General features: G+C 35.9%; 2 protein-coding genes and 1 long non-coding RNA gene across 3 annotated transcripts in view; 2 read left to right on the top strand and 1 right to left on the bottom strand.

Annotated features, from left to right (window-relative positions):
- The window catches only part of kifap3b (kinesin-associated protein 3b), a 78,995-nt gene that overhangs the window by 4,873 nt on the left and 52,076 nt on the right, over positions 1-22,046 (top strand). Inside the window, 7 exon segments of the mRNA NM_001144045.1 lie at positions 842-983; positions 3,872-3,971; positions 5,241-5,365; positions 9,650-9,748; positions 9,841-10,019; positions 12,668-12,830; positions 18,887-18,987. Coding sequence (NP_001137517.1) covers positions 842-983; positions 3,872-3,971; positions 5,241-5,365; positions 9,650-9,748; positions 9,841-10,019; positions 12,668-12,830; positions 18,887-18,987 — 909 coding nt within the window.
- The window catches only part of csrnp1a (cysteine-serine-rich nuclear protein 1a), an 811,199-nt gene that overhangs the window by 3,393 nt on the left and 785,760 nt on the right, over positions 1-22,046 (top strand). The window lies entirely within an intron of this gene.
- LOC147846342 (uncharacterized) lies at positions 14,209-21,297 on the bottom strand. The gene is made up of 3 exons (XR_015478497.1): positions 21,141-21,297; positions 17,589-21,087; positions 14,209-16,065 (listed from the first exon to the last, which is right to left on the bottom strand). It is a non-coding gene; the product is annotated as an uncharacterized LOC147846342 (long non-coding RNA).

Here is a 22,046-nt window from a genome sequence, read left to right on the forward strand (position 1 = left end):
ATCTAGTTAATGTCAGTTAAACAAAAATATAATATCAGCAAATCTAATATTGATTCTCTACATTATATCAACAAACATGATATGACATTTGTTTAGACACAAAACTTGTCTCTTTTTACTTATGAATATTTTTCACCACTGCAGACCTTTTGTTTTTTTAAAGCAGCACCGCAGTGTTTCTGTCCTGAATTCATATTTGTCAGTGACTCGTATGAGCCAGTAATTCAATGATCTATTCGTGAAGACTCACAGTGCTTTTAGATAAAGCAGCTTTTTTGTACAAAATAATCACTCATCAAAATAGGGATTTGCAATAATTAGTGTCAAATGTAGTATCATTTTTTAAAATGTATTTCTTACTCACTTAGCTAAATATTACTTAATGTTATCAATAAAAAAAATTAAGAATGTATATATATTTAGTCAATTTTGCACACCTCTACTGCTTATGCATTCATCTGTTTTACTTAAATTATTAATTCTGCTCGTTGTTACTTTTACCAAGTTTGTGGCAGAAGCTGACTTATGATTCTTCTTTCATTTTATTTTATTTTATTTATATCATTTAACAAAGGTAAAAGTTGCAGTTCAGTGTAACTGAATCATTATTGCAGCTCAAATAATGAGAAATGTTTCATAAATCTAAAATGTTAAAAATTTAGAAAGATCTTTGCATAAAAATACAAGTATAGAACAATTCATAAAATGTATTCATAATTTAGAAGCAGACTTTATGTAACAGTATTTTACTTAAACAGACTCCCTGAAGCATTAGATGTCACATAAGTAAATCTTTTATTTAATGTCAAGTTTTACATTTCCGTGATCCTTTTCTTTCCAGATTGATGAGGAGGCAAATATTAATAAAATTGAAGAGTACATAGAGCTGTTGTATGAAAGCATCCCTGAGAAGATCAGAGGCTCAACTCTCATCCTACATTTGGCACGTAACCCTGATAACCTGGAGGAGCTCCTGCATAACGGTATTTCAGCTGCTCATTTTTCTTTTTCATTCACTGTCAACAGTGTTATTATTCTTAATAAACATGAAAAGTCACCAGCTGCCACACGACAGCAATATTTTCAGTGGTTATTATTTCTGTTACAGTCTAAGATCATTCCTTAGAAGACATTTAGATCAGTTTAGCATGAAAACGAAGTCAAATTGAGCTTGTCATTTTTCTACATGTGTGGACATATAATAGAATCAAATGTCTTGTCTTGCAGGACTACGGAACTACATACTGGTTAAACATAAATAAAAATATACAACAGCATAGTATAAGAAAAAAAACTGCTGCAAAACACGTACTATTTACAAACCCCCCCAAAAAAGACTCCTTTGGATCTAAAAGCAACAATTTGTTGAAAGAATGGGATCTAGGTACAGATAACAAACTTCATTAAGTTAACTGTAATGTTGGTAAAAGAAACTTTTATGTATTTTCCAATCAGGTATATCAGATTGTAGAATCAGTTGTAGAAAAAGCACTTTAACTATAAAGCTAAAAGATCTAAAGGTCTTTTGGATTGAGTTGGTTTAATCCTGTGAGGAATTTATTTTGTTCAGTTTATTCTTTTGAAGCGGCTATTAACAATTATTCATATACAGTTTTAGCAAAAATAAATTGTAAAACACTAATATAATCTGTGCATTGCATTAAGCACAAAAATACAGTATAAGACAAATAATTATGGAGCTTTACAACAGTTAACCATCTGACTATAGAGTACATATATACTATTAATATAGTAACTACTATAAATAGTTGACCACACATACATATAATTGAGACTACATTACATAAATGCTGAACCTTAATTTGTGGATTTTAATGAGTTGAAGGGTTGTGACAGTGAAAAATGATGTTATGATGTTGAAATTTCAGCTTTTTTATCATAGGATAAGGTTTCATTAAAATTGTGATTTATGAAAGTGATATAAAAATGTTTTTAAAAAAAGTATAGTTGTTAAAAAGTGAATAAACAGTACAAACTGTGTCTTCTGAGAACTTTAACAAAGGTCATACAAAATATTCTGAAGCCAGTAATATACTGTATGGAGTTTCATTCAGTGTCAAAAATATCATTTTTAGTTAAAGGTGCCCTGTGCTGCATTGATTCAGTAAGATAAGTTTTTTCTGTGATATCTAAATTATAGGGAAGTGCCCTAATTAAGTTAAGTTTAAAAAAAAACTTTAGAAATGGTTTTATATGCTCATTTACTACTCCACAAAATGCCCCAAAAATCAGAAGCTCTATATTGACCATGCATGTTTGGAATGGTCGCTATCTGACACAGCTCTCAGGCCCCGTTTACACTAATACGTTTTAGTTTTAAAACGGCGTTTTAGAATGAAAATGACCCGCGTCCACACTAGCATTTTACCCAGCGTTTCTGAACAGCTCTCATTCCATACTACACCGCTGTAAATGCACATCACGTGACCACACACACACTCTGGCATGCATTGCAGCTTGCTTTGAGCACATTAACCCATGTATAAGCTGTGCGCGTCGGACTGTTTATCAAGAATCTACTGCGGGAGCTAATCTTACTATATTTGTTAATGTGATATTTAATTAATCTTGTTGTCTATATCTAACGGCATATTCCCCGACTTTGGACTTTTGAATCTATTACTTGTTCTCAGGTAATGTGTTTTAGCTGAGCCTAAAGATACGTTAGGTTAATATCTTAATTAATGTGACTGCATACACTGATTCTGCACATTGCTCGCCTTTATTTCCTATAATATAAACTTATTGTGCACATTATACTTTTATAATAGTCATAATTAATTATTAAACTGATTTTGAGCAAAAGAGAGGGTATGTTTCGTATTTTCAATAAAAAATGAAAGGAGGCAGTTAAGTTTTAGGCACCATTTTGTTGTAAATATGCATACAGTGAAGATGACGCTCATATAAATATGCTGCTACACAACGCCTCAACATTTTTGGTGTCTGTTAAGTTAATATTAAAATAAAAATAGGCAGTTCTTCATTTCAGGTTTTCATTTTATTGTTGAGAAAGTGAAACAACATTGTCGGGGTGATGTGAATGAGGTTATAGAGTATACGTTTCCCTTTGAAGATTTACCCGACGTGTCCTCAGGAGTTTGTTTTCCATATCAAATTGGGAAGTCTGAACTTACAAGGAAATGATGCAAGACTGAACTGTGTGAAGGCTACTTTATATACAATTAGAGAGGTGAATGTCTGCATCCCTGCCTCAGTTTTCAGATGTCTCTGTTTTCCCTCATCCACACTGAGATGGATCAGCAGCGTTTTAGAATGAAAACGGCCTCTACAGCTTTTCCAAAACGCTCTGTTCTTGACGCTCGAAAACTCCGGCGTAGTGTGGATGCATGGCATAACCGTAGCAATTTAGCAAAACTTATGTGTTTTATAACTAAAACAGATTAGTGTAAACGAGGCCTCAGTTTCTCTCTCTTTCCCTCTTCACTCTCTCACACACACACACACACACACACACACACAAACACACACACACACACACACACACACACACACACACACACACACACACACACACACAGTGTGATGAACTGAAATTAAAATATTTGGTTTGTCAAAAAATATTTTAACAAACAATTTAAAAAGACTTACAAGGAGTGAGTGAGCTATCTAATATAAACCCATTAGAGTAAATCATTTCGATCCTGAGTTGGGTTGTAGGTAATAGCCTGTTAAATTTTAGGAGCGTTTATGACTGCTTAATAACATGACAATTCTTATATAAAACAAAATGGCCTTGAATACAAAAACAGTATCCAGATTATGGTTGTATTATAAGTGTATAGGTTTAATCTATACCAGTAATTAGTATGTATTTAATGTATTTCAGAAACTGCACTTGGAGCCCTGGCTCGCGTACTGAGAGAGGACTGGAAACACAGTGTGGAGTTAGCAACTACCATCATCTATGTATTTTTCTGCTTCTCAAGGTACACAATTTGTTTACAGTTCATTGCTCTTTTGACAACAGCCTTGCTGTTTTTTTGTTTTTGTGGTGCTTTAACAGGGCAGCTTGCTGATGAAGGCAGATTAAAAGTGCTGTCAGCAATGTGAACTCTCTGAGAAGTTATGTCTCTAAATTCAACAGTTTTAAAACATAATTTCTACAACCAACAAAACAAATTCAAACTATATTTTATATTTTATAAATATATATTTATAATAATTCACAGACATGTGTTGATTCAAAACACACTAGAACGATAGGATTGTGTGACACTGAAGTAAACATGCTTAAATTTCAGTTTTCTTATATATTTTAAATAAGTGAAAGGAAAGTTATATTTTAAAGGGATAGTTCTCTCAAAACTATTTTTTTTTTGTTCTGCTGAAAGATATTTAAAGATAGCTAGAAACTTCCTTTAAAATTTCTGGCCATCGTAACAAACCTGTAACCATTGACTTCCATTATATTTTTTTTCCTACTATGGATGTCAATGGCAATAGGTTTCCAACATTCTTCAAAATATCTTCATTTGTGTTCAACAAAACAAAAAAACTAACTGCTTTGAAACAAGTCAACTGTGAATAATTCATGGCAGAATTTTCATTTTTGTGTGAACTATTTAAATTACTATACTATTCATGACAATATTTGTATTCACAGTTATATTTTATTTTAAATAAATAAAAAATAAATGCAGCCCTGATCAGTAAAAAAAAAGCCTTCTTTCAAAACAAAACAAAAAATCTTATGAACATTATTGAAGTGAGAGAATTACACAGCATATTGTATTTCAGAGCAGTAGTGCGATTTCTCTATTTAGCATTTTTCTTTCTTGTAATCATTCTCTTTTATAAGCCTTAAAGAAACCCGTCATACAGTACATTCTCAAAACATCTTTAGTGGCCGCAGATCAGGTTACTGCTTTTCTGAGATAGCTGTCAGCATTTATTCGAGCAATGCAAGTGTGCCTTCTGATTTGAAGGTTTTCCTTGGCCCTCACCATCAGATGGCTAATGTTGAAATTTCTTTCCGCGAGCGAGAATGACTTTGACGTTTGAAGGATGTATTTGAAATGTATGATGAGTTGTTTGGTCTGATCTTTCAGCTCTGTTTATGCACTAATCAGAACTAGAGTATGAAATTCATCTGGCACGTCAGACTCTGCATACTGGCCGTCGTCTAGATTGTATCTCTGAATGTGCCAGGAGAGGTCGAAGGAGGACAGGCCATCATGACTTTGTCTTTCCTGCAGTTTTTCTCAATTCCATGGGCTCATTACACATTATAAGATCGGAGCGCTGTGTATGAACGTCATCGAGCACGAGCTGAAGAAATATGACCTGTGGCAGGACGAGTTGGAGAAGAAGAGCAAAGCTTATATCCTTTCTGTCAATCTCTCTCTCTCTTTTTTAGCAAATTTTTAGCAAAAAAGCAAACAAAAATAGTTCAGACTAAGCAAGTTTGGTTTGATTTAAAGCAAACTTTTGTGCGATTGTTCTGTTAATTGTTTTTTTTTCATGTTTTTCAAACATGCAGATTTTTATTGCTGAAAAGATGGGTCTTGGTTCTGAAACAAATTGGAAAACATGAATGTATCATTAACCAAAATCCTCTAAATAATATGAATGAATGAATAAATGAATGAATAAATAAATAAATAATTTCCCAGAGATGGGTTGCGGCTGGAAGGGCATCCACTGCGTAAAAACCTGCTGGATAAGTTGGCGGTTCATTCCGCTGTGGCAACCCCGGATTAATAAAGGGACTAAGCCAACAAGAAAATGAATAAATGAATAAATAAATAAATAAATAAATTATATAATCGAACGAACGAAAATACAAACAAACAAAATAAATAATAATAACAATAATAAAATAAATACAATATGAACAATAAGCAAACCAAAATTAAATGCATTTTTTTTTTGTTCTTGACAAAATTAATAAGAGATGTGAACTTAAATTAAAAAGAAAGCAAATTATTCTAAACTAATATTATGCTTATCTAGCACTGGGTGATATACTGTAATATACGGAACCCCAGAAGGGACGTAGTGGAGGAGAAAATAATTGGCTGGGTGAAAAAAAAATGGGTGAAAGAAAAAAATGGGTGGGAGGAAAATATATATTTTTAAGTTTTTGCGTTCTCTCGCAAAGTTTTGCGTTCCCTCGCAAAAATGTTTTGCGATACAGACACTGATCTGGGATCAGTTTATTGTACGGAGCGCGTCTGTCAGTCAGCGCTTATACATGCATTCACTGGTTCAGAGGTTGCATATGAAAGGCGACGATCGACACACAGATTTAATGTAAAGAAAGTGGGATAGAATGGTAAAATATGGGAGAATTTCGGCAAAAACAGAAGGGTTTACATGTGAGAAGTAAACAGGAAGTGTTTGTGGAGAAAACGGTTTTGCAAGAGAACGCAAAACATCTTTGCGAGGGAACGCAAAACATCTTTGCGAGATAATGCAAAACTTTGCGATAAAACGCTAAAACTTAAATATATATTTTCCTTCCACCCATTTTTTTCTTTTACCCATTTTTTTTTCACTCAGCCATTTTTTTTCTCCTCCACTACGTCCCTTCCGGGGTTCAGTAGTAATAACATCTCAGTATTATTATAATATTTAGTTTTTAGCTGATTTAGCTGTAAAATGTTTACATTATTTAGCAAATCAGCTGATATACAGGTAAGATAAAAATTATTAGCCCTCCTGGGAAATTTTTATTTCAAATACCTCTCAATTGATATTTAATGGAGCAAGGAAATTTTCTTATGCAAAATTCTTATTTGTTCTATTACTATTTTTTTTTCATTACATTTTTTTTTTAATTTAGTTTTTATTGCAGAGAGATACAGTTCATAGCATCAGTAGACTTATGTCACTTTTCCAGCTTTTCCAGTTTAAATTCCCCAATCAGGGATCAAAGAGGAAGCACAAATTTCTTTGTGACAGCCACAGAACAACATATTCCTTTGCCTTGTTTTACAACATCCCTATCAAAACTATAATCCGAAGAAAGAAAACGGGGGGAGGGGGGTGAAAACAATATTAACAGTAAAAGCTCATTTAAAAAATCTATTGGAAAAAGACATTAGGTTGAATGGGAGTAATCCACTCAATTCATTTAAACCACAAGTCATCAAATGTATCTTTTCGGGTGTGCACACTGTATAGAGTTTTCTTCATAATGAATTTATTTTTAAAATTAAACTAATTTCAAGGTCAATATTTTAGCCTTCTTAAGCAATATATTTTTTTAATTCAAGTCATTTCACTCGGCGGCTGTCTTTGAAACACCTCTCGGGCAGTATGCTCGGACATTCTGTTTGAACAGGGAAATATCAAATTGTCCAAAATTGATTGCCAAGCTTTTGATAACACTTCATATTAGGAATCAACAATAAAATTAAACATAACTGTCTTTTAGTTTCATTTCTAAACGTTTAAATCACACAAAGTCAGCAGAAATTTACGTCTGGTTTTAACCCCTGCCCCGGTGAATCAACAGTCTACAGCAATCGCTGATTCGCTCCTGTACTAGAAGGCTGGGCTTCATTTGTCATATTGACCCATTCAAATCAATACGAGTGACATGTCTTGTAAATTCTACAGTCTTTTTTTAAACAGAACTTGGGCAAAAAATATAAAAGAATAAAAATGTAACAGGAGGGCTAATAATCCTGAAAATAAGCCTGTACATGCTGTTCATTTTTGTCTAATTAAATAATTTTTATATTTGTTTTTAAATTGACGTGAGTAAATCCATATAGACTATGCAACATGTTATGGGGAAAAAAGGGGTTAAATTCAACATTTTCCATTCTAATCTAGAACCATAAGGTATGCCTTTTGTAGCAGGAATTAAATTTATTACAGTAGCGATTTAAACTGGCTGCTATCATAAAAATAAGGCAAGGCAAGGTAACTTAGGCAAGTTTATCTATATAGCACATTTCATACACAGTGTCAATTCAAAGTGCTTTACATTAACAGAAATAAAAGAGAAGTATAAGAAAATAAGAATAAATAATAAAAATAATTGAGATTAAAATGTGTTAAAAACAGGTTATAAAAGAAGTGAAGTTTATTCATAAACTAATTTCGAGAGGATCACGTGCCTATGATTTATCACAGACGGTCTCACATTTGCTAATCACTATCTTCCAATCATATGAGCCCTAAGCTACTATAAATAGCCACAGTTTTTAGTTCACTTTATCTTCGTTTGGAAGAAACCCCCCTCCTCCCCTATTCTCCTCCTTTACCTCTGATTGGGCGGCACGGCGGCCCAGTGGTTAGCACTGTGAGCCCCACAGCAAGAACACTGCCAGCCCTGGTTCCACAGGACCGGTGGGTGTTTCTGTGAGGAGTTTGTATGTTCTCCCTGTGTCCGCGTGGGTTTTCCCCGGGTTCTCCGGTTTCCTCCCACCATCCAAAGACATTCAACATACATAACAACCAAGCTTTGTCTAATCCCTTGTGTTCCCTTAGCTACCGCAGCAGGGGAGTTCTGAGATCCACCGAGCTCAGGCTCTCCTCTTGCTCTGCCAACGGGAGGAAGCCCCGGGCTCAAGAAGCCCTTGAGCTAGGGGCTCTCTCCCGGAACAGCATGCCAAACAAGCTTTTATAAATCATCAGCTAAGTGTGAACTCTTGAATGAAGAAGAAAAGAAAGACATAACAGTGTGATCTGTCGGACATAGCACAGTAAAGGCACAGCTAAACAGATGTGTTTTCCGTCTGGATTTGAATGTGCCTAATGTTGGAGCACATCTGATCCTTTCTGGATGCTGATTCCAGCAGCGATGGGCATAGTTGCTGAAAGCCGATTCACCCTGCTTTGACTGAACTCTTGGAATATATGATCCTAAAGATCTGAGTGATCTATTTGGTTTGTATTCAGTGAGCATATCTGTAATGTATTACGGTCCTAGGCCATTTAGTGATTTATAGACAAGTAATAATACTTTAAAATCTATTCTGAATGTAACTGGGAGCCAGTTTAAAGACCTGAGGACAGGTGTGATGTGCTCTGATTTCCTGGTTCTTATAAGAATTCTGGTCACTGCGTTCTGGATGAGCTGCAACTTTTGTTGCGATTAAAAATTAACCTAATTGTAGGTTTTAAATTGTACATATGGGACATTTATTGTTCAACAGCAAATATGTTTGCATATGTGTGTTTTAGTCATTTTCGCCTCTAAGTTATAGCACCCTGCCCATTTGGTCTGCATGTCAGCTTGTTCACTTAAGTTTAGTGGAAACACATACACATAAGGATCGAATACACCCCTGCAGCAAAATAGAAATATATTTGAAACATTTTCTATCATTTACAGATGGAGAATATATCTGTATAATATCTGCCAGAGCTTCTGACAAGACAAACCACTTCAAACGATACGTTAACTGTTTCTTACAAGTTATTTTAAAGACCTTAATATAAATCATAAAAACCTGTCCAGGACAAATTAGATCATGCACTTTATCCTCATAGCAGCACTTTATCCTCATAGCATCTCTACTATTTTTCAAATGTGCTCCAATCAAGCTGTTGTATGTCGGTAAAAAAACAACATTGCCTCATTTTATTCCTCATTGTTTAAAAAAAAAAAACTCAATGTACTGCCCAGTTCTACCCTTAACACACCCACGTGATGAAGACCCCGACAACCATAGTTTGAGGAAGGAGCATGAGAAAACCTTCAAGAAGTACCAAAGCCTGCTGGTCAAACAGGAGCAGCTGCTGCGAGGTATAGCAAATGAATTGTTAGATTTGTTTTACTCTGTTTTGTAGCATCATCCATGAGGCCAGGTTTTTGTGTTCCTCCTCTTCCTCCTCTAGTTGCGTTCTACTTGCTGTTAAACCTGTCTGAGGACACTCGCACCGAGCTCAAGATGAGGAACAAGAACATTGTGCACTTGCTAGTCAAGTCTTTAGACCGGGAGAATGAGGAGCTGCTGGTGCTGGTGGTCTCCTTCCTCAAAAAACTCAGCATCTTCTTGGAGAACAAGAATGATATGGTGAGACTTTTTTTAAGTTTTTATTTCACAAATGTCTTCCACAAGTGCCCCATTATGTTCAGGGCTTGCAAATTTCTGGCAGCACATCCGGCAGGCACTCTTCAGTTTTTGGTAGCCCGAACATAAATTAAAGTAGCCCAAATAGAAAATACATTATTTATTAAATAAAAACAAAACATACATTTAATAAATAAAAATATATAACGCTATTTGGTATAGACTATACATTTATTTTTTTTAAAAAACCAAAATTGTAATATTTAACTTTTTTAACGTTTTTATTTAATTATTTTTTTAAATAACTGAAAAATGATGTTAAGTGAACATTGTTTCATTGTTTATTTTTGCAGCTATAAAGACATTCTAATATGTTACAGAGTAGTTAAATATCTATATAGATGGATTATCACATTGCATGTAGATAGATTTTGGGAGCCTGACTAAAAAAACAACAACCCTGGGACATTTGGCTACTGGATTTTTTGAGCCCTGATGTCATTTTAAAGGTTGTTAATTTTATTTTGGAGGTCATGTTTAGTAAGTTTATATTCATCAGAGGTCTAAATAAACTTTTCTTATAAGTAGCATTGTAGCTTTGGCTCTTTTTAATAAATATTTGATCAAATATCAGGCCCCGTTAAACACTTTCTTTCAGAAAGTCTTTTCTGTTTTGATTGGTTGAATCTGATTCATTCCATTGGCGATTAGTTGATTTGTGGTTAGGCAAAAGATGATAATCGTTTTCAAGGTATACCGCGGTTTGGAAAGGTCAAGGTTTTAAAACCGGCAACATTTTCTGTTAAAAAAAAAAAAAAGATTTCTTAATTACTTTTTTTCTTTTTTTACTTTTAGGACAACAGTATCTCTAACAGAAAAGATATCCAAAGATGCAGTTATAAATTGTAAAAAAATCTGTGCTTTGAAACTAATGTTGACAGCAGAAGTCTGATTTATTTTCATTATTTAGCCTGACATGTTTACTGTTCCAAAATATTTAAAATCTTTCAAAACAAAAAATATATTGCGTTCAAAAGTCGAAAAAGTTTTTGTTTTTTACCAAGACATTTAAAAAGAATAAATTTTACAGCAGTAATCACAATACTGTGAAACTGTGATATTTTTATCCAAGGTTATCATACCGTCAGAATCTTACACCGGCCCATGCCTATTTGTGGTGCATTTTACCCTATTTAACGTTGTAAACATGATGATATTAAGGCCCAATCCCAATCTACCCCTTAGTCCTTCCCCTTACCCCTCATTGGTGTCCCAATTCTCTTTAGCTTGAAGGCGTAGGGCTAAGGGAAAGGCTAGATAGTTCTTGAAAAAGAGATTTTTCAAAACCAAGGGGTAAGAAAATTTCTCAGAATACACCAGCTACAACGGCATCAAAGCTGCACCCAGAAGTAGAGAGAGATCCACAAATTAGTATTTTTTTGGTCATTATCACAAATTTTTACAACAAAGAAACACATGTTTTAATATATGAAAAACTGCAAAATTTCGCTTTCTATAATTCATTAAATAACTACTGTACAGCAGTCCCACAACATTCTGACACTCTGTGACACTTCAATACCCTGTCAGAAAGTGTAGTGGCTGTGAATGAGCTTTTTACAGTGTCTACTATAATGTTAATGTTGTTTTCTTGCGTTTACATCAATGAATATGGCCACTGTGTAAATGCACAGTATAGTTACAATCCTGTTGTCACATTAGATCGTTAACATAATATATGCCTTCTGTGATGTCCTGAAGATATATACCAAAAAATAACAACTGCATTCACTACAGCAGTCACAATCATCAATCTCATATTAAGCTAGATCTCATGATGACATATGATGACATCTGCTGTCCAATTTCTTATGGGTAAGTTTTGAAGCCCTTCCCCTTCACACTCTGTTTTAAAGGCCAAGGGTAAAGGGAAGGGATAGGAGTACAAAAATTAAATTGGGATTGGGCCTAACAGTAATGATGTTGTTGTTTTTTTCTATATCAATTTAAACCCAAGCTCCCATCCTTTGAAAATACCAAAGGCTATTAGCACTTACAAAAAATAAGATAAAATAATATACACAAGCTAAATTAAATGAATACCCGTGTCTCCTGATGATACATTGAGATCTTTTGAAGAGAAATTGTTCAAATAAATTAAGAGAAATGTTTCTTCTTTGGTTAAACTCTTTGAAGTATTTTTGGGAATGCAAAAAAACGTAAGCGTTTCTCCTCAATAAGGAAATATCGGTATATCGGGATGTATCTGTCATTGCTGTGAAGAGTCTTGTCCTTCGTATCCTACATGACTTCACGTTCAGTCCACCTGGAATCAATCCACACTGGCTTTAAATGAGCATTTATCAAGACAGAAGTTGTTTTTATGCCTGTGTTCCTTAACAAAACCCCTGTCGTAGATAAAAGGAGTGGACTTTTGGTTTTGAAAATCTTTCATCATGGTCATACATGAAAACACATGTTGACATAAGTCTGGCTTTGGTAGAAGCAACTGAGAAAAGAAGATGATTCTTTTTTTCACTGCTCCAAATAATTTTTTTTCCAAAAAGATTGTTGAAATAATTTGATGTAGTTTTTTTCAGCATTAAATTTAAAATGGTTAACATGTACTTGTGTGTTTGTGTGTGTGATAGGCTGAGATGGACGTCGTGGAGAAACTGGCTCATCTGGTTACATGTGAACATGAAGACCTGATGAATGTGACTCTGCGGCTTCTCCACAACCTCTCCTTTGATACGGGGCTGCGAACTAAGATGGTGCATGTGGGACTGCTGCCCAAACTCACGGCTCTGCTCGGTAACCATTGTTTCCCCAAATTTGGTCATCTCTGTAAAAGTAATAATAATTACACCACAGGGCTGTTAAATACTTGTTTTTTTTTGGCTGATGAACATTCCAGTAAGTGCAATTAATTTTAGATAAATGCACACTGTCAAACCAACATCACATAGAATCACGATTTTCCTAAAAAAAGTTTTTTCAAATTGCCCACTCCTACAGCTAAAGTAGTTCCAGGCAGGTCTTGACCGCATTACTGTTCCATATCACTACATCAAACAATTTCATTTGTTTCAAATCACACAGCCTTCAAAAATCTAATCAAAATATAACAAAAGGCTTTGGATCTAATGTGTAAGAAAGTAGTGCCACACACTGAAGCATTTTGAGGACAAAAACCTCAAAACAATTGCATTGTGATAAAGCATTTGAATGGTGTCTTTACGCTTGGTAATCATAGTCCAAGCTAAATCACTGACTCTGGTCCAGCATTGAATTGTTAGTAAATAATGGCCATTAGTTAGTTACTCTACTTATATTATTGTCAAAATTACCAAATATATTAACCTATATACATTTACAATTAACGCAAACTTCAAATCAACCAATCACATGGCAGCAATTCTATGCATTTAATAATAATAGTAATAATAATTCCTTACATTTATATAGCGCTTTTCTGGGCACTCAAAGCGCTTTACATAGTGGGGGGGATCTCCTCATCCACCACCAGTGTGCAGCATCCACCTGGATGACGCGACGGCAGCCATTTTGCGCCAGACCGCACACCACACACCAGCTGATTGGTGGAAAGGAGATGCAGCCAATTGAATGTTTATGGGGATGTTTAGGTGGCCATGATGGATGAAGGCCAGTGGGCAGATTTGGCCTGGATGCCGGGGTTAAACCCCTACTCTTTTCGAAGGACATCCTGGGATTTTTAACGACCACAGAGAGTCGGGACCTCGGTTTAACGTCTCATCCGAAAGACGGCGCTCACTGAGCAGTATAGCGTCCCCGTCACTATACTGGGGCATTAAGACCCACACAGACCGCAGGTTGGGCGCCCCCTGCTGGCCTCACTAACACCACTTCCGGCAGCAACCTAGCTTTCCCATGTGGTCTCCCATCCAGGTACTGACCAGGCGCAGCCCTGCTTAGCTTCAGTGGGCGACCATGTGAGAGTTGCAGAGAGCTAGCTGCCGGCACATTTAGGCATGAAGACATGGTCTAGACCAGGGGTGGGCAAACTCGGTCCTGGAGGGCCGGTGCCTTGCACAGTTTAGCTCCAACTCTAATCAAACACACCTGCGTATAGATTTCTAGTGATCCTGAAGACACTGATTAGCATGTTCAGGTGTGTTTGATAAGTGTTGGAGCTAAACTGTGCCGGACACCGGCCCTCCAGGACTGAGTTTGCCCATCCCTGGTCTAGACGATTTGCTGCAGTTCAAACCAAGCAACAAAATGGGGAAGAAAAGTAATTTTAAGTGACTTTGAAAGTGGCATGGTTGTTGGTGCCAGGCAGGCTGATCTACTGGTAGTTTTTTGCACAACCATCTCTAGTGTTTACAGAGAATGGTCCGAAAAAGAGAAAATATCCAGTGAGCGGCAGTTCTATTGGGACAAATGCCTTGTTGATGCCAGAGGTCAGAGGAGAATGTCCAGACTTTTTCGAGCTGATAGAAAGGCAACAGTAACTTAAATAACCACTTGTTACAACCGAGGTATACAAAAGTGTGCATCTCTAAAAAAACCTTGAGGCGGATGGGCTACAGCAACAGAACACCATACCGAGTGTCACTCCTGTCAGCTAAGAACAGGAAACTGAGGCTACAATTCACACAGGCTCATCATAATTGGACAATTAAAAATTGGAAAAACATCACCTGGTTTGATGAATCTCGATTTCTGCTGCAACATTCAGATGGTAGAGTTTTGGCATCAACAAAATGAAAGCATGGATCCATCCTGCCTTGTATCAACGGTTCAGGCTGATGGTGGTGGTTATTTTCTTGGCACACTGTGGGCCCATTAGTTCCAATTGACACCACAGTCTATTGTTGCTTACCCTGTTCATCCTTTTATGCCCACAGTTTACCTATCTTCTGATGGCTACTTCCAGCAGGATAATGCATAAAGTGTCATAAAGCGAAAATCATCTCAGACTGGTTTCTTGAACATGACAATGAGTTTACTGTACTCAAAAGACCTCCACAGTTACTAGATCTCAATCCAATAGAGCACCTTTGGGATGTGGTGGAACAGGAGAAACGCATCATGGATGTGCATCTGACAAATCTGCAGCAACTGTGTGATGCTGTCATGTCAATATGGAACAGAATCTTTGACGAATATTTCCAGTACCTTGTTGAATATATGTCACGATGGATTAACGCCCCATTCACACAGGGCTTCAGCGTCAACAATTGACAGAAGGCGTGTCTGAAGTTGGGGCTGATGCGATCGTCATAGCAGCGTCAGCCAATGAAATTAGTTAGCAATAGGATACTGTCTGAGCTGGTGTATTTTCATACAGCGATCTGATTGGCTAATGCTTCTGTCGGTGCTTGAAAAGTTGAGCAAGTCCCAACTTTTGCAGCGAGCAAAGCCTCTGAAGCAGCGCCGACGGATCCACAATGAAGTTCGGCAACGCTTGACGTCACCCATTCAATATGAATGGAAAGCATTAAAGTTGACAGTTGTAAGGCAGTTTTGAAGGCAAAAAGGGGTTCAACCTGGTACTAGTAAAGTGTACCTAATAAAGTGGCCAGTGAGTATATATGCAATCCAAAAAGAAATTATGCTGGTGAGTGGGCTTGACAAACCACATTTAGGAGACACGCTATTTCCTCTGTGTGCATATGTGTGTGTGCATATTTTATGTATAGAATGTGTCTAAACATTTAGAAATCTTTGAATTGGAAAGTCAGTAATGCCTGAATATTTGACTTTAAATCTGCTTTACGTACATACGATATACATACATCTGATTTTCTGTTCAAGCTGCAAAATGAGAGTTACAGCGAAACTAAAAACCTGCTTTGGCAGAAGCGGGTGCACACAGAATAAACTTAAATTATGTCCATTTCAATCAGATATCCCAATTCGAGTAAAACCAAATACATTTACCAAATAGACCCACATTTACATACCATTGAAATGTGTCTGTTTTTCATTTATAACACAGTTTTTTTAATGCAGTATCAGGCATCAAGCACAATATTTCTGGTCAGTTGAGGCATGTGACACACTGCTCTTTTTTTTTTAACCAGCTCAAATGTCACCTCGGAAACAAAATGAACCAAACGCTGCTTTGTAAATCATTCTCATGATTAGATGGAAGGGCTTAATTGTTGCACGTTTTTTCCATGTGTCAGCCATTCACGCTTCAGCAGTTAGAAGTGAGTTTAAAAGGCTGCCTGACTGCCGTTGTAAAACCTTTGACTGAGGTGAGGCAGAAACACGGTCAGTAACAAGAAGCACATGTTCCGGCCAACGACGACCTGCCCAGGCCAACCCCTGCATACTATAGTCACTAAAATATAGAGAATGCCGTCTCAGATAAATCTGAAAAATAAAAAAAACTATGCAATGACAGTGCCACATTCTGTATCGATATAATTTAGATGCGTCTTTCACTGCCTGTAAAATCCCAAAATACTGTCCTATAAAAAAACACATCAGAAAGTTGCTGCTGATAGTCAGTTTGCATGTTAACTAAATAAAAAATAATGGTTGGTATTCTGTAACCAAAAATATATAAAAATAAATGAATAAATAAATAAGCATAAAAAGTGAACGAAAGAATAAAATGGATAGAATTTTTAAAAAATAAAATAATAATGAAACAATGACTGAAAAAGAGAAGAATAAACAAAAATTTTTAAAGATATTTAAAAAAAAAAAAGTTATGATATTTAGCACAAATAATAATAATTTTCAAAATTAATAAGCAGTTTCCCAGAGATGGGTTGCGGCTGAAAGGGCATCCGCTGCATAAAAACTTGCTGGATAAGTTGGCGGTTCATTCCGCTGTGGCGACCCCAGATTAATAAAGGGACTAAGCCGACAAGAAAATGAATGAATGAAAACTAATAAGCACTCTTTCTGTGGCAGATTTTAGGGAATGCCTGTAAGGTATATGCCACTTTTACAGCAAAACACATTGGTCAAAGCACATTTATACTTTATATATAAAATATATTTTCTATATGAACATAAACATGTTCCATATTTTCATCAACCACCATAAAATGTAAACTAGGTCTGTTAAACTTTTTCGTATTACCTTATTATTAAAAAGTTTATTTACAATCTACAGACATTTTTTTTTTTACTTTTATTCATTTAAGTTGCATTTGTATGAGTTTTGGTTCATCTCCGATTTAAACAACGGTTTAATTTTCATTTTTGCACAAGAGTGCATGAAAGCTGCTCAAACCCTGAACTTCATTTATTCTTTCATTTATTCATTCATTTATTTTCTTTGTGGTTTATTCCTTTTAATAATCTTGGGTCACCACAGCGGAATGAACTGCCAGCTTATCCAGCATATGTTTTACGCAGCGGATGCCCTTCCCTCTGCAACCCATCACTGGGAAACATCTATACACACTCATTCACACACATGCACTACGGCCAATATCAGCATACCCAATTCACCTATACTAAATGCTTTTTGGTTTGGGGCGAAACTCTTCACAGAAATGCTAACTGACTTAGCCGAGGCTCGAACCAGCGACCTTCTTGCTGTGAGGCAATTGTGCTACCCACTGCGCCACCATGCTAACAACCCTGAACTTAGGCACTAGAAATCTTCTGTGAAAACTAGGGCTGCACGATATTGAAAATATCTGAATTGCAATAATTTATTTTTCTGCAATAAATATTGAGATATGAATACAGTTTCACAAGGTAGTTATATTAGCACTATGTGACAGTTTTCTGGGGAGTCTTAACCGCATTCAGGTACAAAATTAAATAACCGCATTTTGTTTTTGGTCCAAATATCTAAAAACTCGTAAGAAAAAATTGTTTTGTTTTCAACTTGAGAATAAATAAGTCAAAATTCCTTAAAGCAAGCACAATGATCTCCCAGTGAGGTAAGTTAAATAATTTTGTCTTCACTTTGAAATGTAGATATCTGGACTGAATACAACACAAAAATTCTAAGTTAGAAATACCTTTTTTTTTTTTTTTTGCATAAATCATGTATATTCTGTATGAATACAGTAATTAAATACAATTCTGTTGCTCCTGAGCAACTATAATTCAGAATCAACACTGCATATCTTGCGATATGACCATTGCAGATGCGCGTTGCACTATCGATGCTGAAACCATATATTGTGCAGCCCTCGTTTAAACTTAGAAACATACACAAAAAACTAGCAATACAATAATGCTAATTAAAACTAAACTGAAATTCACAGCAATATTAAAATTAATGCTGAAATAAAATAATTAAAAACATTGAAAAATGCAAATCTATAATAACCTTGCAGTGAAGTCTCTTTCTTATAGAGGTTTTTTTTTTTTTTTTTGGAAGCATCCCTCCTGTGTCGCTAATTAAATAAACCAAGCAAACCACTTCTCTCCTTTTCTTTACCTACTCGGCTTTCCCTCACATTTTTTTTTCATTCCAACATCCTCAGCAGTCACATCTGTTTCTAATCCACAATGTGATAATGTGTTTTAGGGTGTCTCAGGTCCCGACTGCGGCGCTCAGACTCATTATGAATGATTACGCCACTGATCTGAGTGTGTTTCCTATCACACAAGGGAGGATCAGTATTAGGAAAGAAGAAGAAGAGAACAGAACAGCGCAAAGTCTTATTAATGAGACTGTTTTTGAGTGTGTGTATCAGTGCTCTTTTTCTCCCTAGCGGAATGAGTTTGGATTGTAATCACATACCACACATGCTCTTATCTGCAGTCGCTGTGATAAATGACTCGCTCTCGGCACGAGCCAGTGTAAATACATTATCTAACCCACCATGACTGATCAATTTAGATATGGCTTTAAAAGTGTACATGCACACTGATTTCTTACTGTTTTTTTTTTTTTGTAGGTGACGACACACACAAGCTTGTAGTGATGCGCATCCTTTACCACATCAGTGTGGATGACAAATCCAAATCCATGTTTGCGTACACTGACTGCATTCCTCAGGTCAGCAACCTTTTCTCTTTTCTTCACTCTTGGGAATGTTGAGATTAGGGCTTTTGATAAGCAATTCATCTGTTGTTTGTTTCTTAAAGGGACAGTACACCCATCAATGAAAATTCTGTCATTATTTATTCATACTCTACTCGTTCCAAATTAGTTTGAGCTCCTTTCCTCTGTTAAACATAAAGGAAGATGTACTGAAAATTACTGGAAAGCAGCAACTATTAACTTCCATAGTATTTTTAGTTTGATTGTTTGTTTGTTTCTACTAATCGATCAATGGCTGTTTTTTTTTTTTCCAGCATTCTTTAGAATATCTTGTCTTGTATTCAACAGAAGAAAGAAATTCCTAAATGTTTAGAACCGTTTGCGTTGATGTTTTCATTTTTGGTTGAATTGTCCATTGAAAGGAACTAGGTTTTGAGCATCTTTCCCAATACAAAGGTAATGATCAACATGAGCTCATTTTAAAAATGTAGCCCTATATAGGTTTCTGGAGATCTTGAATTATGTCGCCAGAGCTACTTATGGCTGCATTGCATCTTTAAATCGAACAATTCGCAGGGCTCAAAATTAACTTGTTTATTTGGTAGCACCGGTGCTTCCAATTTAAAATATTTAAGAGCAACAGAAAAATCTTAGTAGCACCCACCAAAAATGAATGAGCACTGCTGCAAACTGTATTTTAAGGGATTTATTGAATTCGAAAACAACATCAATTAGGATTAACAAACAACTATCTAACTAATGGTTGGAAACTTCACAGAATGTGAACTGGAGGTGCTCCAATCAAAGGTAGACTGGAGAAAAACAGTGGAGTGTTATTTGCAAGTTTGTCTTCCAGAATTAATAACAAAAGGAAAAAAATAGAGAGATATAAATCAAATCATTATTGCATACTTTCATTATCAAACTCATCATTGGCTGTTTACATTTACCGCAGTCAATATAATAGTGCAAATCTGTGATTGTCCGCATAGTTTGTCACACAAGAGGCAGATCAAAATGTGTTTTATTGATTGTAAAGTGCTTATTGTGTTTGTGGTGTAGGCAATGGTTGTATATGAAATTAAATAGAAGTCTAAAATGGGTTGCAGCAGCACAGTATATACTTGATCGTCTTTCCTAACTAAAATGATGTATAGATTTAGTGTTCTCTCAAGTATATGCCTACTGTACTACACTACAAGGTTATGCCATTCCAAACCTGGTTTTGGTTCTGCGGTGTGTGTCATGCATGTATCGTATGTGTTGTAAAGTGTGCTAATTGTAGTGCTGTCTTTCTCTCACATTGCGTTAATGAAATAACAGAGCTAATTTAATAGAAGGGGGCCTCAGCAGGGTCACCGGCAATTGCCTGGGTACAATTTCTCTGAAACAACTTGTGCCCGAGCGAGTTGTCATCTTTAAAATGCTTGTCTTCTCTAATTGGGTGAAAATGCCTACCAGATGCTTGTTAAAAAATAAAAATTCCTCAGTGTAATCGCTCCGCCAATCCGCCTGGAGACGATCAGGGCATGATGTCAGAATAGCAGTGGGACTCTTTAGGGAGGTATACTCTTTGCTTTTTCTTTCTTTCTTTCTTTCTTTCTTTCTTCCTTTCTTTCTTTCTTTCTTTCTTTCTTTTCTCTTTCTTTCTCTTTTTTTTCTTTACTTTCTTTTTCTTTCTCTTTTTCTTTCTTCCTTTTTTTCTTTTTTCTTTCTTTATTTTTCTTTACTTTCTTTTTCTTTCTCTTTCTTTCTCTTTTTCTTTCTTTCTTTTCTTTTTTTCTTTTTTCTTTTTTCTTTTACTTCTTCCTTGCTTTCACTGTAAATAATGCTGGGTTCCACACAGTCGATTTCAGTTGGGACAACATGAAAAAGTTAAGTTCACCTATATGCTTTAAGTAGATTGAACATTAAACAATTAAGTTATCCCCAAAAATATTAGGAATCATATTTTTTCTTCTAATTTTTAAAGTAGTTTAAACAAACAGTAAACTTCTTTCCACGATTTTTTTTTTGTTTCATATTCTATGCTTTGTTCATTTTAGTTTAATGCACTCAAAATAATTTTTTTGCTGCTTATTTAAAATAAGGTGAAACAACACAGTTCTTGCGATTCTCTTGGGATAACTTAAATGATTTATGTTCAGTCCACTTAAGTTTGTAAAAACTAACAAATGAACTTAATTCCTTTATTGAACCCAGCATTTTTTACAGTGTGTTTACTTTGACTTTTTCTTTCATAAATTTTTTATTTGTATTTTTTGGTTTTGTATCATAAAACACTTTGGTTTTTTGTTTGTCATTACATTGATTGTAGCTATCTTTCATCATTTCATTGTTTGTTCTTTCCTCTATTAATAAATTTTTTGTTTGTTTACAAAAAAAAAAAATTGTATGCGTGCGTGTGTGTGTGTCGGTGGTGAATCTGGTGTCCCTCAGGTCTATGTTGGCAGTGATCCTGGACCGTCTTTTGAAAGTGAGGATTTAGATCAAACATCCTCCAGCTCTAGGTCTTGAACTGGTGAGCAGAGGCCCGGCATTGGACCTATTCCTCTGCCACAAAGAGGTCTCGCAGTAATTACTCAAAGCTGTGAGGTGTGTGTGTGTGTGTGTGTGTGTGCGCACGTGTGCGCGTGTGTGTGTGCGTATGTGTGTGTGAGGAAACGCTTGCAGGGGTTATACAGAGCTATGAAACCATGGAGAGCTCAGAGACGGGGTTGATGACTCAGGGGTACGAATCAGGGGCCTCCCATTGCTGGTAAATAGGAGCAAGCAGGTGCCAGTGAGTCTAGACTGCGTGATTTGGAGGCCTGGGACCAGGTTATGTGATACTCAATATGGGAGAGGCCTGATTGCTCACTGCTGCCTCTTCACAGGCCTGCACTGGTCTGCTCAATTCAATTCTAGTTTATTTGTAAAGCGCTTTCTATGATGCATATTACATCAATGCAGCTTCACAGAAAGAAAGCACGAATCTTCATTAGGGTAATGTGGTTATTGTGTCAATGTAATGTCCACATTCCAGAAATGCAGTTTTGGGATTGATACAGACATGCAGGTAATGATGGTTTTGA

Source organism: Danio rerio, chromosome 2, assembly GCF_052040795.2.
Source record: "Danio rerio strain M-AB ecotype USA chromosome 2, GRCz13ab, whole genome shotgun sequence".
NCBI classification, from domain to species: domain Eukaryota; kingdom Metazoa; phylum Chordata; class Actinopteri; order Cypriniformes; family Danionidae; genus Danio; species Danio rerio.